General features: G+C 39.6%; 2 protein-coding genes across 6 annotated transcripts; one reads left to right on the top strand and one right to left on the bottom strand.

Annotated features, from left to right (window-relative positions):
- Nucleotides 1-353: 353 nt before the first annotated feature.
- On the bottom strand, nt 354-7,578 carry MRPL50 (mitochondrial ribosomal protein L50). Its single transcript, XM_055579179.1, has 2 exons — nt 7,402-7,578; nt 354-1,017 (listed from the first exon to the last, which is right to left on the bottom strand). The coding sequence occupies exons 1-2, from the start codon at nt 7,491-7,493 to the stop codon at nt 630-632; spliced, it is 480 nt and encodes a 159-aa protein (XP_055435154.1). The 5' UTR covers nt 7,494-7,578; the 3' UTR covers nt 354-629.
- On the top strand, nt 7,415-20,477 carry ZNF189 (zinc finger protein 189). Of its 5 annotated transcripts, none has more exons than XM_055579174.1 (3): nt 7,415-7,564; nt 8,736-8,862; nt 16,591-20,477. In XM_055579174.1, the coding sequence occupies exons 2-3, from the start codon at nt 8,829-8,831 to the stop codon at nt 18,309-18,311; spliced, it is 1,755 nt and encodes a 584-aa protein (XP_055435149.1). In that variant the 5' UTR covers nt 7,415-7,564; nt 8,736-8,828; the 3' UTR covers nt 18,312-20,477. The 5 variants fall into 5 exon arrangements, with proteins under 5 accessions (XP_055435149.1, XP_055435151.1, XP_055435147.1 ...); XM_055579176.1 differs by having other exon boundaries at nt 7,416-7,564; nt 8,778-8,862; XM_055579172.1 differs by lacking the exon at nt 7,415-7,564 and adding an exon at nt 7,612-8,085.
- The last annotated feature ends 1,705 nt before the right edge of the window (nt 20,478-22,182 follow it).

The following is a 22,182-nucleotide window of genomic DNA, read 5'->3' on the forward strand; positions in this document are numbered from 1 at the left end:
CTACTTGCAAGGCAGGAGATCTGGGTTTGATCCTTGGGTCGGGAAGACCCCTGGAGAAGGAAATGGCAACCCACTTCAGGATTCTTGCTTGGGAAATCCCATGGACAGAGGAGCCTGATGGGTCACAGTCCATAGGGTCACAAGAGTAGGATACAACTTAGCAACTAAACAACAACAACAAGAAAATGATGAGGCAGAAAAGCAAATTTCACCTTAAAAAAAAAAAAAATGCTCCAAACCTACTTTAATTCCAAGAGATTTATCTAGATTAAACAGTAGTATTTTCTATTTCTAGTTGTACAGTAAAGCAAGTAGTGAAACATCTTTTGTAATATACTACAGATTTTTATTTCTTTTACAAATGTTATTTTATCTGTATATGTAATATATATTTTCATAAATTATGAATGACCTGATCCCATTAAAAGTTTCCGCAAATGTGAAAAAATCTTATTTGTCAATTCATGACAATGAAAAAAAAAGATTAATAACTTTCTTCCACAGAGAAAAGTGCGTGTAGAGACCAGTTCTGACGGCATTTCACATGGTAAAGTATCAAAAAGTCTGATGAACAGCCCCCTTTTCAGGGGGAAAAAAAAAGATTTCAATGTGTTCTTCCTTTGAACTGTTCAGTAACCCCAGGTGATTTTTAAATTGGGAGGCAGATTACTGGCAATAAGTTCATCAAATTTAGATCTATCCTGAACAGGCACAGTATAGAAATCAAGAACATCTCTAACCCTGCACATCTGGTGAAGCCTGGAGTTAGGCACTGCATGGCCCAAGTCATCAGCTAAACGTGCTAAGAAGCTGAACTTCATATGAACATCTTCCAGCGAGATCTCCTGCCAACTGGTAGGAACAGATGAACCAAAAACTTCTTTGACATGAGATTCCAAACGACTCTGGAGATCTTTAGGTGGTATGTATGCTTGGCTTCGTAAGGGTGGACACACCAAGATAGGTTCTTTCTTCACCTCTTCTACTGTCTCAGCTACCACAGGCAGTTTCTCTTTTCTGGAGGGATCAAAAACAAATAAGTGAATCTTCAGTTCACTGCATTAATGAAGTTGACAAGTTGACGAACACCAGACCTAATTTTGCCCATCAATCTAAATTAATATACTGCACACTTATTGCTTATACTTAACTCTTTCTAGGCACTGTTGAGAAGAATTAAATAGATCTCTGCCCTTATAAATTCATAGTTGAACTCAGCTGGCACAAAGAGAAAACAAAAGCTACCTTCAGATTTTACATGCCCTAAGAATTTCCAGGAATGAATGAAGATGGTAAATCCTCTGGAATTTCTGGTCCTCCCAGATCCAAACCCAATCTACCTAACTTCATTTCCCACTAATATCTTATATACATTCTATGCCCTACTCAAACTGAATTACCTTCTGTTTCCCACTCTTCTGATATCACATCAGCTCAAGTTATATCCTACCTGAAGTATCTATCTTTCACCTCCAATTATAGAATTCTTAATCCATCCTTTAAGTTCTAGGACAAAACTCTTCTCTCAAGCTTTACTTGATTTCCTCAATCAAATATAACTGTAAGCTCCTCTGATTTCTCACAGCACTTTTTAAAAAAGTGAAGTATAATTGATTTACATGTTGTGTTAGTTTCAAGTGTACAGCAGTGATTCAGTTTTGAATATATATGTGTGTATATTGCAGTGTGTATACATTAATCCCAAACTCCTCATTTATCCCTCCCCTCCTTTCCCCTTTGGTAACCATAAGTTTGCTTTCTATGTCTGTGAGTCTGTTTCTGCTTTGTAAATAAGTTCATCTTTTTTTTTTTTTTTAAGATCCCACATATATCACAGCACTTAATATTGTTCTCAAAGCACACCTCATTCTACCTGAGTTTTAATTTTATTTACATTCTACTGCTCTTACTAGATCAGGATTTCTCAGCACAAACATTACTGACCAGATAATTTTTTATTGTGGGAAGCTATCCTGTTCACTGTAGGTTGCTCAGCAGCACCCCTGGCCTCTCCCCACTAAATTCCAGTAGCACTCCTGTCCTCCAGTCGTAATAACCAAAAGACATTGTCAAATGTCCCTGGTGGACAAAACTGTCCCCAGTTAAGAATCACTGTGTCAGATTATAAACTTGAATTCAGAGATGTGTTTAGGAGTCCTTTAAAACAGCTTGTGTAACTATTACACATGGGCCAATGTGAGGGAGTCTGTCTTTACACATTATTTCAGTGCTTAATATCTGTTCATAAACTAACTCCTGATTCCTATGGAGCTGTCATCTGATTGGGATCGGTCATCCCTACCGAAATTGGAGGGTATCATAAATGGACAACATTAGTCAAGGAAATGATTTGTAATGCTATTCCTCTGTGTCTATTCAAAGACTCTTCCAGTTACCGATCCCTCTTTCTACATCAATTCTTTATCAATTTCTCCCTATCTACTATTCTCATGACACACAAATATGCTGTAGTATTTCCCATCTTTAAAGGAAATAACCTCCTGATTCCATGTTCCACTCCAGCTGCCTTTACAACAAAACTTCTCAAGAGTTGCCTACACAACTTCTGTACCTCCTGACCTCCCATTTTCTCTTGAAATTACTCCAGTTTCACAACTCATTGCAATGAAATGTAGCCTATTCCCTTCATCTCAGTAATCTCTTATACAGGCATACCTCATCTTATAGCACTTCATAGATACTGTGTTTTTTTTGCAAATTGAAGGTCTGTGGCAACCCTGCAATCAAGTCTATGGGCACCATTATTCCAACAGCATTTGCTCACTTAGTGTCTGTCACATCTTTAGAATTCTCACAATACTTCAAACTTTTTCAATATTTTATTTGTTATGGTGATGACCAGTGATCTTTGATTTACTACTGTAATTGTTTTGGGGTGTCACAAATCATGCTCCTACAGACAACAAACTTAACTGACAAATACTGTGCATGTTCTCACTGCTCCACCAAGTGCTCTCTCCCTCTTCTTGGACCACCCTATTCCCTGAGATACAATACTGAAATTAGGTCAATTAACCCCACAAGAGCCTATAATTATGTGTTCAAGTGAATGGAAGAATTGCCCATCTTTTACTTTAAATCAAAAGCTAGAATGATTAAGCTGAGTGAAGGCATGTCAAAAGCCAAATTAGGCTGAAAACTAGGACTTCCAGCTAAACGGCCAAGTGGTGAACGCAAAGAAAAAGTTCCTGAAGGAAATTAAAAGTATGACTCCAGTGAACACATAAATGTTAAAAAGCAAAACAGCTTTATTCCTGATGTGGAAAAAGTTTTAATGGTCTGAACAGAAGATCAAACCAGCCATAATATTTCCTTAAGTCAAAGTCTAGTCCAGATCAGGGCCCCAACGCTATTCAATTCTATGAAGGCTGAAAAAGGTGAGGAAGCTGTAAGTGGAAGCAGTGACAGATTTCATTTTCTTGGGCTCCAAAATCACTGTGGATGGTGACTGCAGCCACGAAAGTTAAAACACTTGCTCCTTGAAAGGAAAGCTAAGACAAAACTAGACAGCATATTAAAAAGCAGAAACACTTTGCTGACAAAGGTCAAAGCTGTAGTTTTTCCAGTAGTCATGTATGGACATGAGAGCTGGACCATAAAGAAGGCTGAGCACTGAAGAACTGATGCTTTCAAACGGTGGTGTTGGAGAAGACTCTTGAGAGTCCCTTGGACTGCAAGGAGATCAAACTAGTTAATGCTAAAGGAAATCAACCTTGAATATTCATTGGAAGGACTGCTGCCGAAGCTAAAGCTTCACTACTTTGGCCACCTGATGCAAAGAGCCACCTCATTGGAAAAGACCCTGATCCTGGGAAAGATTGAAGGCAAAAGGCAAAGGCGGTGGCAGAGGATGAGATAGATAGTATCACCAACTCAATGGACATGAATCTGAGCCAACTCTGAGACAAAGTAAAGGATGGGGAGTCTGCATGCTGCAGTCCATGGGGTAGCAATGAGTGGGACAGGACTTAGTGACTGAACAACAGGAAAGGTTGGTTCACGAGGTTTAAGGAAAGAAGCCGTCCCTACAACAGAAGTGCAGGGTGAAACAGCAACTACAAGTTGCACCAAGTTATCCAGAAAATTTAGCTAAGGTAATGAAAGTGGCTACACTAAACAATTGATTTTCCAGGTAGACAAAACAGCCTTCTATTGAAAAATGCCATCTAGAACTTTTATAGATAGAAGAAAATCAATGCCTGACTTCAAAGGACAGGCTTACTCTGCTAGAGGCTAACATAGCTGGTGACTTGAAGTTAAAATCAATGCTCATTTACCATTCTGAAAATCCGAGAGCCCTTAAGAATTATGCTAAATCTACCAGGCTTGTGTTCTATAAATGCAACAACAAAGCCTGGAAGACAGAACATCTGCTTACAACAAGTTTTATTGTATATCTGAAGCCCACAGTTGAGACCTACCACTCAGAAAGATTCCTTTCAAAAAATATTACTGCTCATTTAACAACACACCTGGTCACCTAAGTAAGCTCCCTGATGAAGATGTACAAGATTAATATTTTCATGTGTGCCAACACAACTTCCACTCTGCAGTCCATGGAGCAAGGAGTGAGCTTTACTTTCAAGTTTTATTATTTAAGAAACACATTTTGTAAGGCTATAGCTGCCATAGACGATTCCTCTGATGAATCTGGGCAAAGTCAGCTGAAAATGTTCTAAAAATAATTCAACAATCTAGATGCCATTGAGAATATTCATGATTCATGAAAGTGAAAGTCACTCAGTTGTGTCCAACTCTGCAACCCCAGACTATACAGTCCATGGAATTCTCCAGGCCAGAATACTGCAGTGGGTAGCTGTTCCCTTCTCCAGGGTACCTTCCCAAGCCGGGGATCGAAACCAGGTCTCTGGCATTGCAGGCAGATTCTTAACCAGCTGAGCCACCACAGAAGCCCATTCATGATTCATGGGAAGAGATCAAAATAGCAACAGAAACAGAAATTTGGTAGAAACCAGTTCTAACCCTCATGAATGATTTTCAGGGGTTCAAGATATCAGTGAAGAAGTAATTGCAAATATAGAAGAAACAGCAAAAGAACTAGAATTACAAGTGAACCCTCAGACATAACTGAATTGCTGCAATCTCTGGTGGCTCAGACGGTAAGGAATTTGCCTGCAATGTGGGAGACACAGATTCCATCCCTGAGTTGGGAAGATCCCCCGGAGAAGGGAATGGCTACCCACTCCAATATTTCTGCCTGGAGAATTCCGTGGACAGAGAAGCCTGGCAGGCTACAGTCCATTGGGTTGCAGACAGTCGGACACAACTGAGGAACTAACACTTTCAGTTTCAGGTTAAAACCTCATCACTGAAGAGTTGTTTCTTAGGAATAAGCAAAGAAAATAGTTTCTTGAGATAGAATCTACTCCTGGTAAAGATACTGTGAAGACTGTTGAAAAGACAACAAAGGACTGAGAACATTACACCAACTTAGTTGATAAAGAAGGGGCAGAGTTTGAGAAAATTGATTTTAATACTGAAAGAAGTTCTACTGTGGGTAAAATGTTATCAAACAGCATTACATGCTACAGAGAAATCACTCATGAGAGGAAGAGTCAATCAATGCTGCAAACTTCCTTTTTGTCTTATATTAAGAAATTACCAGACACCCCACCCTTCAGCAACCAACACCCTGAACTATCCTTCGCCATTAACATCAAAGCAAGACCCTCCACTATCAAAAAGATTATAACTCTCTGAAGGCTCAGATGATGGTTAGCAATTTTTAGCAATAAACTATTTTTTAACTAAGATATGTTTATTGTTTTCTTAGACATAATGCTATTGACATTAAACACTACAGTACAGTGTAAGCATAACTTTAAATGCACTGGGAAACCCCAAAATCTGTATAACACGCTGAGATACTTGCTTTATCACAGCAATCTGGAAACAAACTTCTGCAATTCCAAGGTATGCCTGTACTGCTCTAGTTTTCTTCATAATTTACCACTTTTTGAAATTACACTTGTTCACTTTTTCCTCCACCAAAACATGCTTTATGAGGACAAAGATTTGGTTTATCTTATTAACAACTGCATTCCTCACATCTAGATAGTAGACACCCTAGAAATACTTGTTAAATGAGTCAGTGAAACAAACTTGAAGGCGATTTAAGAGATGATAATAAATACTAACCAAAATATAGGGAAAACAAGGACTTCCCTGGTAGTGCAGTGGATAGGAATCCACCTGCCAATGCAGGTGACATGGGTTAGATCCTTGGGATGGAAATATCCCACATGCCAAGGGGCAACTAAACCCACGTGCCACAATTATTGAGCCTATGCTGTAGAACCCAGGAGTTACAACTCCTGAGCCTACATGATATAACTCCTGAAGCCCCGGCACCTAGTCTGTGCTCCACAAGAGAGAAGCCACCGCAATGAGAAGCCCACACAAGGGAGCAGAGAGCTGCCCCGACTCGCTGTGACTACAGAAGTCTGAAAGCAGCAAGGAAGACCTAGTGCAACCAAAAATTAAATAAACAAATCACATATAAAAAAAGAATCAAAACAAAATGGAACAGAAGGAAAGCTAATAAAACATGAGCTGATGAGAAAAACCCCTTTGGGTTGAAAAAGTTTTTGTTGGAAACTTAAGAGCTTATACAGTGTTTCTTGAGGTTCCTACAAGTCTTCATGTCCTAACACTAGTCACAGACCTACTCTCACAAAATTTCTGCCCTGCAGAAAAAGCAGCAGATGGGGAGAGTTAAGAGACCGGGATTCCTGATCCAGCCCTGTCATTAACTTGCTTTCTGACTTTTAGCAAAATATTGCTATTTCCTTCAGGTGAAGGCTCGGTTTACTCTTGCCAGAGCACTCACGCTCTGAGAAGGGACTCTGTTTCGCTGCTGCATCCTATATAAAGAAATGCTGGGCCAGGGCAGTTGTTTAATACCTATTTGAGTAAACCAATGCGCGGACAAAATGAGGACACCACTCTGAAACTTTCTTGTGAATAAATACACCCCAATGAATTTAGTTCAGCGAACACTTTCACATTCATGTTCTAAGTTGCCTGTCCTAAAACAGTCATTTGTTTCCCGACACCACACTATACTCCGCGTCTGGAACACGTGGTCAGTAAGTATGGTTTACCTAATAAATTAACGAGTGAAACGGAAGGAGAAGGGGGCGGTATTTCTGTTCTAAGATGAGTAAACTGAGGGCACAGGACGTGGACCCCACCACTCGCGGAAACAGGAGCTGAAGCTTCTGAATTCAGAACCCTCACGCACTTTCTCATCCTTTCTCTGGTAAGGCGCAGGACCACGGTCCCGTCTTAAGTTCATCATTCTCAGTTCCTCTCTTTACTTTCTGTGAGCATGACCCACGGTCTAACCTTCCGCTTTACCTGAGTCGAGACCAAAATTCTCTGCGTGGCGCCCCTGAAGCTACCACTGTGAGGCTTTTTCTGCCAACGCCGGCCACCCAGAGCGCCGCCATCTTCGGGGAGACCTAGGTAACAGAGCTCCACCCGCAGGAGGCAGCGGCACGCGAAGATCAGCCAATAAAATGTAAGCTTAGTGGCATGTGTCCTTTTCCGGTTGAGACTTACCCAGGCTCCCTCGCCTTTTGCACTCCGGGAAGCGTAGTTCGGTCGCCATGGCCGTGGCAGGCTGGACCCCAGCGCTCTCTCAGAGCATGACGGGAGTTGTAGTTGAGGGGCGTCCCGGGAAGGTTCCCGGTGACGCCTTCTGGTCCGGGGGCGGGCGGTCACAGAGCAGGGTTCCTGAAAGCAGCAGGAACTGGCGACCGAGAGGAGGCTCTAGCGAGGCCTGGAAGGCTGCACAGCCAGGCAGGGGAGTGGGTGCGGGGTGGGGGCGGCCAAGTAGCGCTTCTGACAGGCTGCTGGGGTCGTGACCGCTCGGGGCAGGACCTGGCCAGATCCAGCCTAGAGGCCTCGCTTTCTTCTGGCCTAATATTCAGCGGCCGGGTAGGCCTTGCCAGGGCCTCTTTTTCGTGCGGCCACCCGGGATTCCTGCCCTGATTTTCTGTCTAAGAGATGGCCTCGCCGAGTCCCCCGCCACAGCCAAAGGTAAGTCGCCCCTCGGAGTATTCCTGTTCTCTCGCCTTTACCTAGCTCGCTAGGCCGCGCCACCGCCCCCACTCCCCTTTTCGGGTCTTTAGGGCCAGCGCGGTGCAATGAAGTACCCCCTAATGTACCGGGGAGCCCTTCGCGATCACACTACCCAGTGGCTCCTTTTTTCAAGAGCGACTTGATAAATCTAAAGAAAATTAGCAATGCTCCAAACTAGCGTTTTCATTTATGAGTTCTTCCAGGTGAGGTTATTCTACACCTGCCCCATGCCTGGATCCAAAGTAGACGCTTAGAAAAATTAACATAATTGAGTTGAAAAGGGTCGTAATTGAGTTGGAACGGGATGATGAGGTGCAGGAAACTTGGGAAGGCCTTAGTGCAGCTTACTAAAATTAAATTATTAGGGCATACTGGGTAAACCTTATCCTTAAGCTCCTCACTACAGAGGACAGAGATCCAGCTGTGTTTTCCTCTAATTTGAGGTGTCCGAATTCTGTCCGTTCCCAGAATTGAGTCTCATTTGTAACTCTTAGTTATCATGTTCCTCCTAGCCTGCCCGGCCCTGATAAGTGGTTGTTTCTGCTACTTTCAGCGGTAGAATTGTCCTTGAGACAACAAAACTGACTACAGAAATCATACTATTTCAGGGCTTGCTGACATTTGAGGATGTGGCTGTGTTTTTTACCCAGGAGGAGTGGGATTATCTGGATCCAGCTCAGAGAAGCCTGTATAAAGATGTCATGATGGAGAATTATGGAAACCTGGTCTCACTGGGTAAGAATCTGTTGTTTCTTGGATCAAAATAGCTAAGAAACTGTAAGAAAGCAGAACACATGAACTAGTACCATACCAAATGGCTTTGTTCCAAGGCTCCAATTCAGACCTTTCAGCCATGAATTGTTTCCATGGCTCTCATCCCTACCGTCCTTACAGTGACCAAAATACAAGCTTTTCTGGCTTCCATCCTCTTAATCTCATTCCCATATTGCTCTGTACTTTCCCTCCTAGCTCATCTTCCCACTGCTTTCCTCCCACCCCTTTTCACTCTGCCTTCTGGAGCCCCTGTTTCTCTTCACATGGTGTTCCCTACCCCTCCTGGCCTTAACTGAAACCTGGCACTTTCCCAAGGACACTACTTCTCTGGCAGGGGCGGCTTATTCTCCCACATCCTCTTCCTTCCCCATCCTTTGTCTCAGGGCTGAAAGGGAAAAATAATTGTTCTCCTAACTTTTCAGTACTGTTCCCAAAGCATTAGTTTTCTACCTTCAAACGTAATTTCTCTTTTGAGGTTTTAGCTATCTTGCTCTACCCTCTTAATTTCTTTTCACTATCATCTGTCAATTTTTTAATTTTTTTTTTGGTGTCTCACACATAGATTTTGTCACATTTTGGAATCTTCTTTCTGTTAACCCACACCATCATGCAGTCATTACTTCTGTCTCACTGTATCTTCAAGGACCCTGCTTTTCCATTCTTATTAAGCACCTCACATCAATGATCACACCCTCAATTTTGTTATAACAGGCAAATTTTAAACCCCAGTATCTTGTATTTTGACTAATAACCTTATTCTTTCTCAGGTAGTAGATGTTTATTGACTATAACTAAACAAGTCAACAAAACAGACATGATCTCTGCCCATGTGGAGCTTACTATAACTTCCTACCTGTTTACCTTTTCTCCTTTCCTACTGAACCTGTTTATTCTTAATCTTTCCTGTTCCTTGACTTCCTTTTTTCCTCCCAGGCTCTTAGTTCCCTCCTGCTTCACCTTCTGCTTCACCTTCTCATCTAACCATAGCTGCTGCTGCTGCTAAGTCGCTTCAGTCATGTCCGACTCTGTGCAACCCCATAGACGGCAGCCCACCAGGCTCCCCTATCCCTGGGATTCTCCAGGCAAGAACACGAGTGGGTTGCCATTCCCTCCTCCAGTGCATGAAAGTGAAAAGTGAAAGTGAAGTCACTCAGTCATGTCCGACTCCTAGCGACCCCATGGACTGCAGCCTACCAGGCTCCTCCGTCCATGGGATTTTCCAGGCAAGAGTACTGGAGTGGGTTGCCATTGCCATCTCTGCTAACCCATAGACCTATATATAAAATGATCACCAGCATGCTCTCTTGCCACTTTGTCATTATGTTCTACCCATTCTGCAAACTTGAAGTCCTGTACTGGTTATAAAATCTGCCTTTTTCTCTTACCTGATTTGCTGAACACAGCAAGAGAAGTTCTGTAACTGAAAGAATTGATGCCCTGCATATATACAGGTGGTTTCCTTCTTCTGGATATAAAAACCCAGTGGTTTCAGCAAATTTTTTTTATCATCCATTTGCTCCTACCCCTGTTTCTTTTAGTGGCTGTTTCAGAAACTTTGAGTTTTCCTTGGGTTCATCACTCAGTGGTGGACCTCACCTTCTGTTTCACAGAGAAGATAGAGACCACCACACATGAACTCTCAAGTTTTCTACCCCTTATTGCACACATAAGGTTGCACATTCTCCAAGATCGTATCAGTCTTCCCCCTCCACCCCCGCCCGTGTAATTTGGTGATAGGTATGTTCATGGCGCCAGAGCTCTCCTTTGAGCCACAGTCTTTCTTGCTGCTCCTGTAACCTACTAGTTATTTGCTTCACAGCCAGATTTTTGTAAGAGTGGTTAATGTGTATTCTCTATCTTTACTTCCCATTATCTCTAAGCCTCTTTTTGTACCTCTGCCACTTACCTTCAGTTGTTTAACATTCGTCAGTAATTACCCCGTTGTCAAATACAGTAGATTCTTTTGGGACTTCCATTTCTTTATAGATATTTGAAACTCTTTATTGCTTCCTTCTATTTCTTTGCATTCTCAGACTTTCTCTCAGTCTATAAACCTACCTTGGCAGATCTTAGTTACACTCAGGTAATCAAGTATGTCATGATAAGTCTCAAATCTTTATCTCTACTTAAGTAGAGAGAAAATATGGAGCCTAGCTGCCTAAATAAAAATCCCAGTTCCACTACTTATAAGACTTGTGACCATGGGTGAATTACTTAACCTTTCTGTGCCTGTTTTCTTTTTTTATATAAAAATGGAAATAATAATAATCCTAATCTTAGGATTATTGTGAGCATTAACTCAGTTAATATACGTAAAGCATTTAGGACACTGACAAACACGTATTAAGTACAATGTATAAATGTCAATTGTTACCTTCATCATCATTGTCATTATCTTCACTGTTGAACTCCAACTTCTTAGTCATCTCCTTTTGAAGACCACATAAGTAACACACATCTGGCAGATCTCAAATTATCTACCAAGATATAAGGGCCTCCTCTTCAGAATTCAGTACTCCATTCTCTGTGCTGTCTTTTATACACTTCCATTGTTGAATTTATTATAGTGTACCATAATTATTATGTTATATCTCTATGCAGACTGATCTTCAAGAGGATAGTAACTGTATTTTTTCATTTGATTTCTCCAGCACTTAGCACAGAGCCAGGCATATATTATATGCTTCTTAAATATTTGGGTGACTGAGTGAGTATACTTAAGACTCAGTATCTTTTGACAAGATTATTGTACTAGCTTGTAATCTAGCCCCTTGCCTCCAGTCTCCCTTTCTTCTAATATATTCTCTTTATTGCTACCAAACTGATTTTGTGTTAGTTAACTGCTTACAACTTCTGATGATTTCTGACACCTTAAAGGATTAAAAAAAAAAAAAATCTTAATTTCTTGTCCTGTATACTGGAACCACCTTATATAGCTCCCGTGTAGCTTTCTAGCCTCATCTGTTTTCAGCATACGACTTCATTCTCCAGCCACATCAGATGCTAGGTTTTTTTTCCATTATGCTATGGTATCTCTGAGTCACTGACAGCTTTTTCCACCCATATAGTGTCCTGGTTGATAATATCAGGTGAATGCCCAGCCTTGCCTGTGCCTAGTATTGTAAAATAGCAGTGAGCACATCTGTGATCTGCGTTCAGGCTCTCTTTATTGTAGATGAAATGCAGCTTTTCATGAGTTATTATTTCTTCCTCCACAATCTTTTCATCTTCCTGTATAAATTCTGTATCTGTCCCCTTGATTTGTGCTCCCTTGATGAGAGATTATGGTTACTCAGCTATTCCAGTGTAGTGTTTTCTGGCATTTCATCCTGTTACTCTACTTAACACAACTCGTCTAGCTTTGTAATTTTGCCCCTTCAGTCATACCTATCCTTTCCATGCTGATTTTTCTTTAAAACCTGCAATAACTACATTGATGACAGCTTGATCTGTCACTTCTTGACCTTTCAGTTCTTTCAATTAATATAGACTTCTTCAGTTTTGATAACTTCTCTCCAGACTGCTAGAGCCAGATTGGACCTTAGTCTCTTTCCAAATATTTATTCAACTGCTCATTCATTCAATAAATAAATATAAAGCATTGTGGTTGGCCTAAAAATGCAAGTCTTTCCCCATTCTCTCATTGTTTTGTTTTGTTTTGTTTTTTTCCTAGAAAACTGAGAGAACTGCACTTTGAGGCACCTGTTTACTCTAGAAAAATTAGCTATGACCAGAGGATGGGAACATACAGTACAAGCATGGCAGGTACCTCAGAAGGTGGTTATAGCTACCAAGCCCAGGTCTAATGGCTAGTCATTTCCAGGCTGCTCTGTTTGGCAGCCTAGATTCACTTGTTTTACATGTCTCTCTATTTGACCTATTTGTTTTCATGCTAGTGCCTCTGTGTTTTATTTACTTTAGCAATATATTATATTTCATGTCTGGTAAGATAAAGTCACTCTTACATTCTCTTTGAGGTTATACAGTTGACCCTTGAACAATATGGGTTTGAAATGTGAGAGTCCACTTGTTTGTGAATTTTTTTCACTAAATACGTACTACAGTACTATACAATCTGCAACTGACTGAATCTGTAGGTGCAGAACCATGGATATAGAGGGCCAACTTTAAAGTTATATGTACATCTTCAACAGAGTGGAGGATCAGTGCCCCTAACTTTCATGTTGTTCAAGGGTCAGTTGTACTTAACTAGTTTTCTGCATTCTTCCAGTTGAAATTTAGATTCATTGGGGTTTTTTAATTGGTTCATGGGATTTTGGATTGAATAGTTGTTAGTTGGTTTGGGAAGAAGTAAAAGCCTTATAATGTTGACTCTCTTTGGCAATTGGTTGATTCTAGTTAACTGTCTTATGTCCTTCAGAAAAATTGTATGGATTCTTTTATGGATCTTGCATTTCTTGTTAGATATATTCCTAGGCCTTATGGTTTTTAATATCATGAAGAGCATATTTCTTTTCCTATAATATTTATTTACTAGTTATCCTTGGTAGTAAGAACCAGTATTTGTTCTATATCTTAGTCCTTTCATAGCTATTATATTTCATTTAATTCTTTTAGGAATTTTGGGTAGGTGGTCATTGTTGTTCAGTTGCTAAGTTGTGTCTGACTCTGCAACCCTGTGGACTGCAGCATGCCAGGCTTCCCTGTCCTTCACTGTCTCCCAGAATTTGCTCAGATTCATGTCCACTGAGTTGGTGATGTCATCTAACCATTTCGTCCTCTGCCACCCATTTTCTCAGAATTCTCCACTGTGACTTGTCTGTCTTGGGTGGCACTGCATGGCATAGCTCATAGATGCATTGAGTTAAGCAAACCCCTTTGCCACGACATAGCTGCATGAAGGGGAGGCAGTCATATCATCTGCAAATAATGTAATTTTGTATTACTGCTTTGAGTAAAACCCTGGAACAATATCCACTGAGTAAATGTTATGAAGAGACATTAACACAAAGTCTCAGAAAGAACTTGTAATCCAATGGAAAATACAAACTGAAGTACAGTGTAATAATAGCTATAATGCAGTTATAGACAAAGGATGGTCATCAAAAACAGAACACTTAAATCATCTAGTGGATTAAGTGAAGGAACTTTATAGAGGAACTATTGCATTGCATTGAATCTTAAAAAGAAATTAAGAGATTCTCAAGTAAACAATGCCAGTGGATATTTCATAAATGAGATATGCAAAGAAATACCATAAATGACTAAAGCATAAGCAATTTACACACTTAAAGTGTGAGAGCATGGGAAGGAGAGTGAGTTGAAACTTAGAGACCTCAAGAAGTACTGATATCATAATGTAGAGAGATTTGGTTTGATTTTAGAGATAATAGGATCTGTAGTAGTGACATGATTAGAATTCCATTTCATGAAAATCTCTTCTGGATTCAATGAAATAGATAAAGACCAGAGCCAAAGATTATTAGTTGGCTTTTGCAGTAATCTATGGAAAACAGAGAGGGCAAATGCTAAAGAGTAGAATCATTGATTTTGGTGATTGATTAATAGTAAGAAAAAGGGAGAAATTTAGAATGATTTCCTGCTGTGGGACTGTAGGCTGATGGACAGTTAATGCTTCTGAAAGGAACATGATTAAAGGTGGAGATGGACATGACAACAAGTGATGATGGTAATGTTATTTGTGAGACCTTTTTGAGACAGCTTAGTGGCAACATTCAGAGAGTGTGTGTATATAGAGCATGATGATATAAACATGGATAGTAATATCTTTAAACAATTGTGGAGAAGAGCAATGCATGAGGGAAATGTATTAGAAAAGGCCAAATAAGAAGTACGAAGAGAACTAGAATACAATAGCATAGAAACCAAAAACAGTGTAAAGGAATGGGAGTAGTCAAGAATATCACATGCTGCATGTAAAATAAGGACTAATAAATGTCCGTTGCATTTGTTACTTGAAAGTCATTGGTGATTTAATGAGAAGTTTCTCTAGATACTAGAAACAGAAACCAGATTTTATAGTAGATTATCAAGTAGATTGAATGGGAAGAGATTGAGTGTGGAAAACATAGTTAGAAAATGGAGAGGTACAGTGTTAAGATTTTTTTTTCAAAGCTTGGATTTCATCTAGAAAAGGATTTCAGGTTCAAGATAAAGTTGGATATATTTTGTATGTTGGTAAGAAGGTGTACACTACTCAGTGACTGAACTGAACTGAACTGAAGAAGGTGTATGTAGAATTCTATGGAGAATACAGATTGAAGAAGAGGAAGAAATGGTAATAATTGAACAAGTGCCCAGAGGCAAGTGGGATCGAGAGGAGTAGATGACTTAGCCTTGGATAAGAATGGGATATATCTTCATGTAACAGTGCAGGTAATTTTAGGTATGAGACAGATTGATGAGGCAGTTCTCATCCTTTTTCTTTGAGTGAAAGAAAAGACTGTCTACTGAAAATGAATTTGAGAGACAGTACTGTAAGTAGCCTTAAGTAAAAATAAAGTTTCTTAGGGAAATAACAGAAGAGGGGTTTTTTTTGGAATAAAATAATGACTGGTTTGAAGTAAGGGAAAAGAAAATTCAAAGATGACTCCACAGTTAGAAGATTATAAAATTGAAAGAAAAAAGGAGGTATAAAAAAGGAGAAATTGTTAGGGTCAAATAAGAATTTAGTGGCGATTGAATCTTCTCATGGAGTTATCCACCAGGCAGCAAGAGATAGAAAATCAGGAAAGAAGTCAGAGGCAGACTTAAGTGTCCCATATGCTGCTCTGTTTTATTATAGACCATTATGTTATCTCTCTTCCAATGCATGCAGGATTATCATTTCTTGGATGTCATGCAGACTCCCAGTTGGAAATGAATAGTTCCAATGTGGGTCTTATATCTTTAGAGGAACAAGACTCATCTATACTTGAAGAGTGTGGTATCTGTGGTAGGTGAAGTCATGAACTACCACAGGCTATTCTTTTTCCTAGTTTTTCCATTAGCTCTAAACATGTTCTTTTTTTCCTGTTTTTCTATGTAATAGAATCCATATCACTTCAACTCAGTTTTTTTAAAACCATTTATCTCCATGTAGGATCTATTTTACTTAGTATTTTCTTTGTCATATTCTACTCTTTCCCTATTTGTACTTACCATCTATTCCACTTGTTAAGAGGCTTCTTGCTTTATCTCTAAATTCTAATTCATTATATTAATACAATGCCTGGAATGCTTTTATTCACAATAAATTCTTATTAATGAATGAATTGTTGTTTCCTCTGGTTTTTGTCTGTTTTCCTTCTCAGCATCATTTTATGTGTTCTTTTCTGTCAGTTATTTGGCTTATTCACATTACAATAATGCTACTTCATCCTAAGTTTTTCTGAACCTACTGTTTTCTTTCCACATTGTCCTTTCTTTCCTGATAGCTAGTTTGTCCTACTATTACTTATTTTATTTCTTTGTTACCCTTTCTTTAAGGAAAACATTTCATTTTATCAGAAAACTAATACTAAATAATATTTATATAGCTTGTACTGTTTGCCAGGTAGTTTTAAATGCTTTATGTATTTGAACTAATGTAATCATCACAAGGGTGCTGTGATATAGTGAACTACATTTTATGCACATAGTAGATTATTTTAATTATCTTATTTTTATGACAGTTTCTCCTTGCTGGCAAAGAACTAGGCTGACATTTCTGTTTTCCATTTATTCCAGATGTTTTGAACAGAGATAAGGATGAGGAGCCAACTGTGAAACAAGAAATTGAGGAAATTGAGGAAGAAATGGAACCACAGGGTATAATAGTTACAAGAATCAAAAGTGAAATTGACCAGGATCCCATGCATAGAGAAACCTTTGAACTTGTTGGTAGGTTAGATAAACAAAGAGGAATCTTCTTATGGGAAATACCAAGGGAATCTTTGACCCAGGAACAAAGAATGTTCAGAGGAAACACTAACATTATCCGTAAGAGACCAAATTCTGAAGAGAAATGTCATAAATGTGAAGAATGTGGAAAGGGTTTTGTCCGCAAGGCTCATTTCATTCAACATCAAAGGGTCCATACTGGAGAGAAACCTTTCCAATGTAATGAATGTGGGAAAAGTTTTAGTCGCAGTTCATTTGTTATTGAACATCAGAGAATTCACACCGGGGAAAGGCCCTATGAGTGTAATTACTGCGGAAAAACCTTTAGTGTGAGCTCAACCCTTATTAGACATCAGAGAATCCACACTGGAGAGAGACCCTATCAGTGTAATCACTGTAAACAGAGCTTCAGCCAGCGAAGAAGCCTTGTTAAACATCAGAGGATTCACACAGGTGAGAAACCCCATAAATGTAGTGACTGTGGGAAAGCCTTCAGTTGGAAGTCACACCTGATTGAGCATCAGAGAACACACACTGGTGAGAAACCCTATCACTGCACCAAATGTAAGAAAAGCTTTAGTAGAAATTCGTTACTTGTTGAACATCAGAGAATTCACACTGGGGAAAGACCCCATAAATGTGGTGAATGTGGGAAGGCCTTTAGATTAAGTACATATCTTATACAACACCAAAAAATCCACACTGGTGAGAAACCTTTTCTTTGTATTGAATGTGGAAAAAGCTTCAGTCGGAGCTCATTCCTTATTGAACATCAGAGGATCCATACAGGTGAAAGACCTTATCAGTGCAAAGAGTGTGGGAAAAGCTTCAGTCAACTTTGCAACCTTACTCGTCATCAGAGAATTCACACAGGGGACAAACCCCATAAATGTGAGGAATGTGGAAAAGCCTTTAGTAGAAGCTCAGGTCTTATTCAGCACCAGAGAATCCACACCAGAGAGAAGACTTATTCATACAATGAAACCAAGGAAAGTTTTGACCCAAATGGAGGTCTTGTTATACAACAGGAAGTCTACCCTAGGGAAAAATCTTATAAATGTGATGAATGTGGGAAAACTTTCAGTGTCAGTGCTCATCTTGTGCAACATCAAAGAATTCACACTGGTGAAAAACCCTACCTATGTACTGTATGTGGGAAAAGCTTCAGTCGGAGCTCATTTCTTATTGAACACCAGAGAATCCACACTGGTGAGAGACCCTATCTTTGCAGACAGTGTGGCAAAAGTTTTAGTCAACTTTGTAATCTTATTCGACATCAGGGCGTTCACACAGGTAATAAACCCCATAAATGTGATGAATGTGGGAAGGCCTTTAGCCGGAATTCCGGCCTGATTCAGCATCAGAGAATACATACAGGAGAAAAACCTTATAAGTGTGAGAAGTGCGACAAAAGTTTTAGTCAGCAGCGCAGCCTTGTCAACCATCAGAAAATCCATGCAGAGGTGAAAATTCAAGAAACCCATGAATGTGATGCTTGTGGTGAAGCCTTCAATTGCCGCATTTCTCTTATTCAGCATCAAAAATTGCATGCTACATGGATGCAGTAAATGTGGAGAAATATTTAAGTTCAGTTTGATTTGAGACCAGGTACCCAAGTGCAGTTTCAGTATGGCTCAGTGTGAGTCACTCTTAGTGATCAAAGCAGATTCTCTTTGGCCTCAGGCACATGGTTTCTAAAGATTCTGTGAATAATGGGCAGTGCCCACATGCAGTTGAAGACTTCATTACTCTTCATTTTGATCAGAGAAAGACTCAGTAATTTAAGCATCTTTTTTTTTTTTTTTTCCAGATCTCTCAGTGGAGAGGTTAAACTCAAGTTCAGAGCACTTAATTATTAATAAAAGGGAGAAGAACAAAGTTGCATATGCCTAGGGGAGTTGGAAGCAGCTGATGTTAGAAAACTTAGTCCTCCGGCACCGAAATATATGGTGGTTCTTTCAGTTCCACAATATGTTTGGCTATGTATGCCAAAGTTCAGTAGTTAAGCATATGTTTTATGTTTTCAAGGAAACAAAGTCCACATTTTTTTTTTAAGAACTGACATCCAAAGCGGTTGTCCTTGTTAAAGCCAGTTTGGCATGTGGGTTAAAGGCAGTTCCAATGCCATGTGGTTCCCAGATCTGTGAAATGAGTGGACCATTAATTTTACATGTGAAGATTATGTAACAAACCTAGCAAAGGTGTTACCAAGGAATCTTTGGGAGTGCCTTTTTTTCCCCTAAGATGGGCCCAAAAAGGTGGAGAAAGACACTGTTCTTTGTGTATGCTCCATTCTGTGAAAGATATTTGTAGTCCTAGACAGACTAAATTTTATTCCTCTACTACCAGTAGCATGTGAAAGTGTAAATATTTTGATTACTGAGAGTTGGAAATAAAAGACCTGGAGTCTATGCTAGGAAACAGATATTTTGGTATGCTTTGGTTTTTATGGTAACTAGACTTTGCATGCAATCTTTTATTTCTGGTTCTAGGGCTTCCCTTAGTTAATGGTTATTATAAACCTATTAATTCATTTGTTCTAGTCATTAAATCTGTTTTGTTTTTTGCTTTGTGTAAGAGTTTATTTATTACTCCATTGTAAAATCTATCCTGTCAAATGCATTACTCCATTTAAAAATTAGAATCAAGAATTTAAATTGCTCTGATTTGTTCTACATCTGACTAGTTACCTTTTCTGGGATAGTTCAATTGAGGTTAAGTCTTTCATTCCTAATTCCTAATCACCAGCACACTCTTATTCTAGATTTCTTAATAGTTTAAGCAGAAGACCTCACTTTCTCCTATAACCTAGACATTTTACTTTTTCTGCACCAGTAGTTCCCCAGCCCAGGTTCACAACTAATAATGAGGTTCTTAGACCTGTTCTCTGTTTTGAAAACCTAATGCAAAGTGTATTTTTGCTGCATGCACACTAAACATTTTCTCTGCTTTTCAATGCTCAACTTCAATGCTGAAGTTGCATTGTTTCATGTATGGTTATCTAGCTGAGCAGAAGTTCTGGCTGTTGACTTCACTTTAATTCAGGGCCATGGTAGTATGAGGTGTTCCCACTAAAAGTGCATAATTTTTAACATACTTGAATGTGAATCTTGCATCTTAGATCCAAATTCCAGTAACAATGAAATGGTTCTTATGTGTTCAGTTCATTGGCTACAAAAAAGCATAGCCAGAAAAGTTTTTGTTTTTAAGCAAGTCCACTGCAGTATACACTGCCTTTTTTCCAAGAAAATGATAGAAATAGGCAGGGGTTTTAGAGAGGGATATGAAGTTTGTAGAAGACCAGGAAGGAGAAAGTTGAATCTTTCAGGAGGAAATGACACCTAAGATGAGACAATCGAGTACTAGAAAAGATGAATACTGTCTGAAGACAGAATTGTGAGAGGATCTGGTAGCTACAGAGTGAACTCGTGATAGGAATGTGACAAGAGGCAAGACTGCCCATAAACAAGCGTCATGCTTAAGAGACAGGACTTGATTTCTGCCTAAAATCCCATGGTAATATTTTCCTTCTATTTATGATATGTTGAGTAAGGACACATTTTAAGAATACTGTTCAGTTTTCACAAGTAAACCCCTAAATAACTGGTACTCCACTTAAATATTACAGTACCCCAGATGGTTGTGTACCTTTCCAAACATACATACAACACATCTTGTGGTGCCTTCATTTTAACTTGAGGTGATGTGGAAATGAATAGGAGGGAAAAGACTGGTTCTTGACCATTCTTAGATCTGGGGATCTTAACCAGAAAATTGCATAAAGTAAGGGTTCAAGGACCTGTCGTTTCCATGCTAACTTCAAAGAGTCTCTTAAGAGTAGTACTGTTGAGAGGTTGTGGTGTCTTTAAGGCCAGATGAAAGAAGGATATGAACTTGAAAAATGCAGAGTAAAACTTGATTGCTAGTTGGATGAGAAAGGCTGAAGAAGAGTAAAGATTCAAGGTGGGTTTGGCTGGTTGGTACTCAATCCTGAGGGTGGAGGAGGAGGAAGGTGCACCTGGTGTGGAATGAGGAGATTAATTACTCAAGTTTTTGAGCATGTAATGTTTGGTCTATCTGTGAGAGATATCTAAAGATAATTGGAGATGTGGATATGGTGCAGAGGGAAGATCTGGATTAGGATTTGATTTAGGAATTCACCAGTGCTTAGACACAGAAATGAATTAAGATTTAAGGAGAAAATAAATCCAGAGTGGAATCCTGAGGGCCAGCCTTGTTTAGTGACTGGGAAAGATTTAAAGGAGACTGAGAAACAGCCAGAAGTGTGGAAAACCCAGTGTGTGCATGCTCAGTCACTTCAGTCGTGTCCAACTCTGCAACCCTATGGACCATATCCTGCCAGGCTCCTCTGTCCATGGAATTCTCCAAGCAAGAATACTGGAGTGGGTTGCTATACCCTCCTCCAGGGAATCCCCAATCCCAGGATCAAACCCATATCTCATACCTTCTGCATTGGCAGGTGGGTTCTTGACCACTAGCACCACCTGGGAAACCCAGTACATAGTGATAATTGGTACAGGGAAGTGACCTGGAAGAGTGCTGCAGAGATGTCAAATAGGGTTGAAGGGTGTCCTTTAGATTGGATAATTAGAAAGTTGTTAATGAGTTCTGTAAGAGCAGCTTCTGAAATAGAGAAAAGCCAGTTTTCAGGGGCTTAAATAGTGTCTGAAGAGGACATCAATTCTCAAATACTGTAAATTCATGATGAAAAGTTAACTGTTCTACATTCAAATGGTAAAACAAGGACAATATAATGTCGTAAAAAAGCTAAATTGATTTAAGACCTTAACCTTATTCTGAAATAATGCCCCGCTTAGAAATAAAAAAGTCCTTTCATGAAATAATAGTAATTTTGGTCTGTGAGTATATGTCTTTAGTTTTAAAAAAATGACAACCTTTTTTTGATTATTCTTAATTTTACTGATCTGTAAAAGGGAATAAAAAGAAGGGAGAATTTTTGAAGAGAAAAACTGAGTGTTTTTCCATTGTGAATAGATAACCAGTTGAGGGAGAAACTGAAGATAAGGGAGAGCAGCTGAAAATTGAATTATTAGATAAGCAAAGATGAATTTTAGCCCTAATGGGAGGACTTACTATGGTAGCTTTTTTCCTCCCAATTGGGAGAAAAGGAAAGAGTACAGATTTAGTGTCTGACTGAGGGACGAGAGGGCTTCTCTGGTGGCTCAGCTGATAAAGAATCTGCCTGCAATGCAGGTTTAGTCCCTGGGTTGGGAAGATCTGGAGAAGGGAATGGCTACCCACTCCAGTATTCCTGGCCTGGAGAATTCCATGGACTGTGGACACCACTGAGCAACTACTTGAGATGACCCATCTTCCAAAAATAGTCAAGTTCATGAGAGGAAAGGAAGAGGGGTGACTACCATGAGCGGTAGAGTTGGGAACCTTGTCAATAGTGAT

This window comes from Bubalus kerabau, chromosome 4 (genome assembly GCF_029407905.1).
Source record: "Bubalus kerabau isolate K-KA32 ecotype Philippines breed swamp buffalo chromosome 4, PCC_UOA_SB_1v2, whole genome shotgun sequence".
Classification (NCBI taxonomy): domain Eukaryota; kingdom Metazoa; phylum Chordata; class Mammalia; order Artiodactyla; family Bovidae; genus Bubalus; species Bubalus kerabau.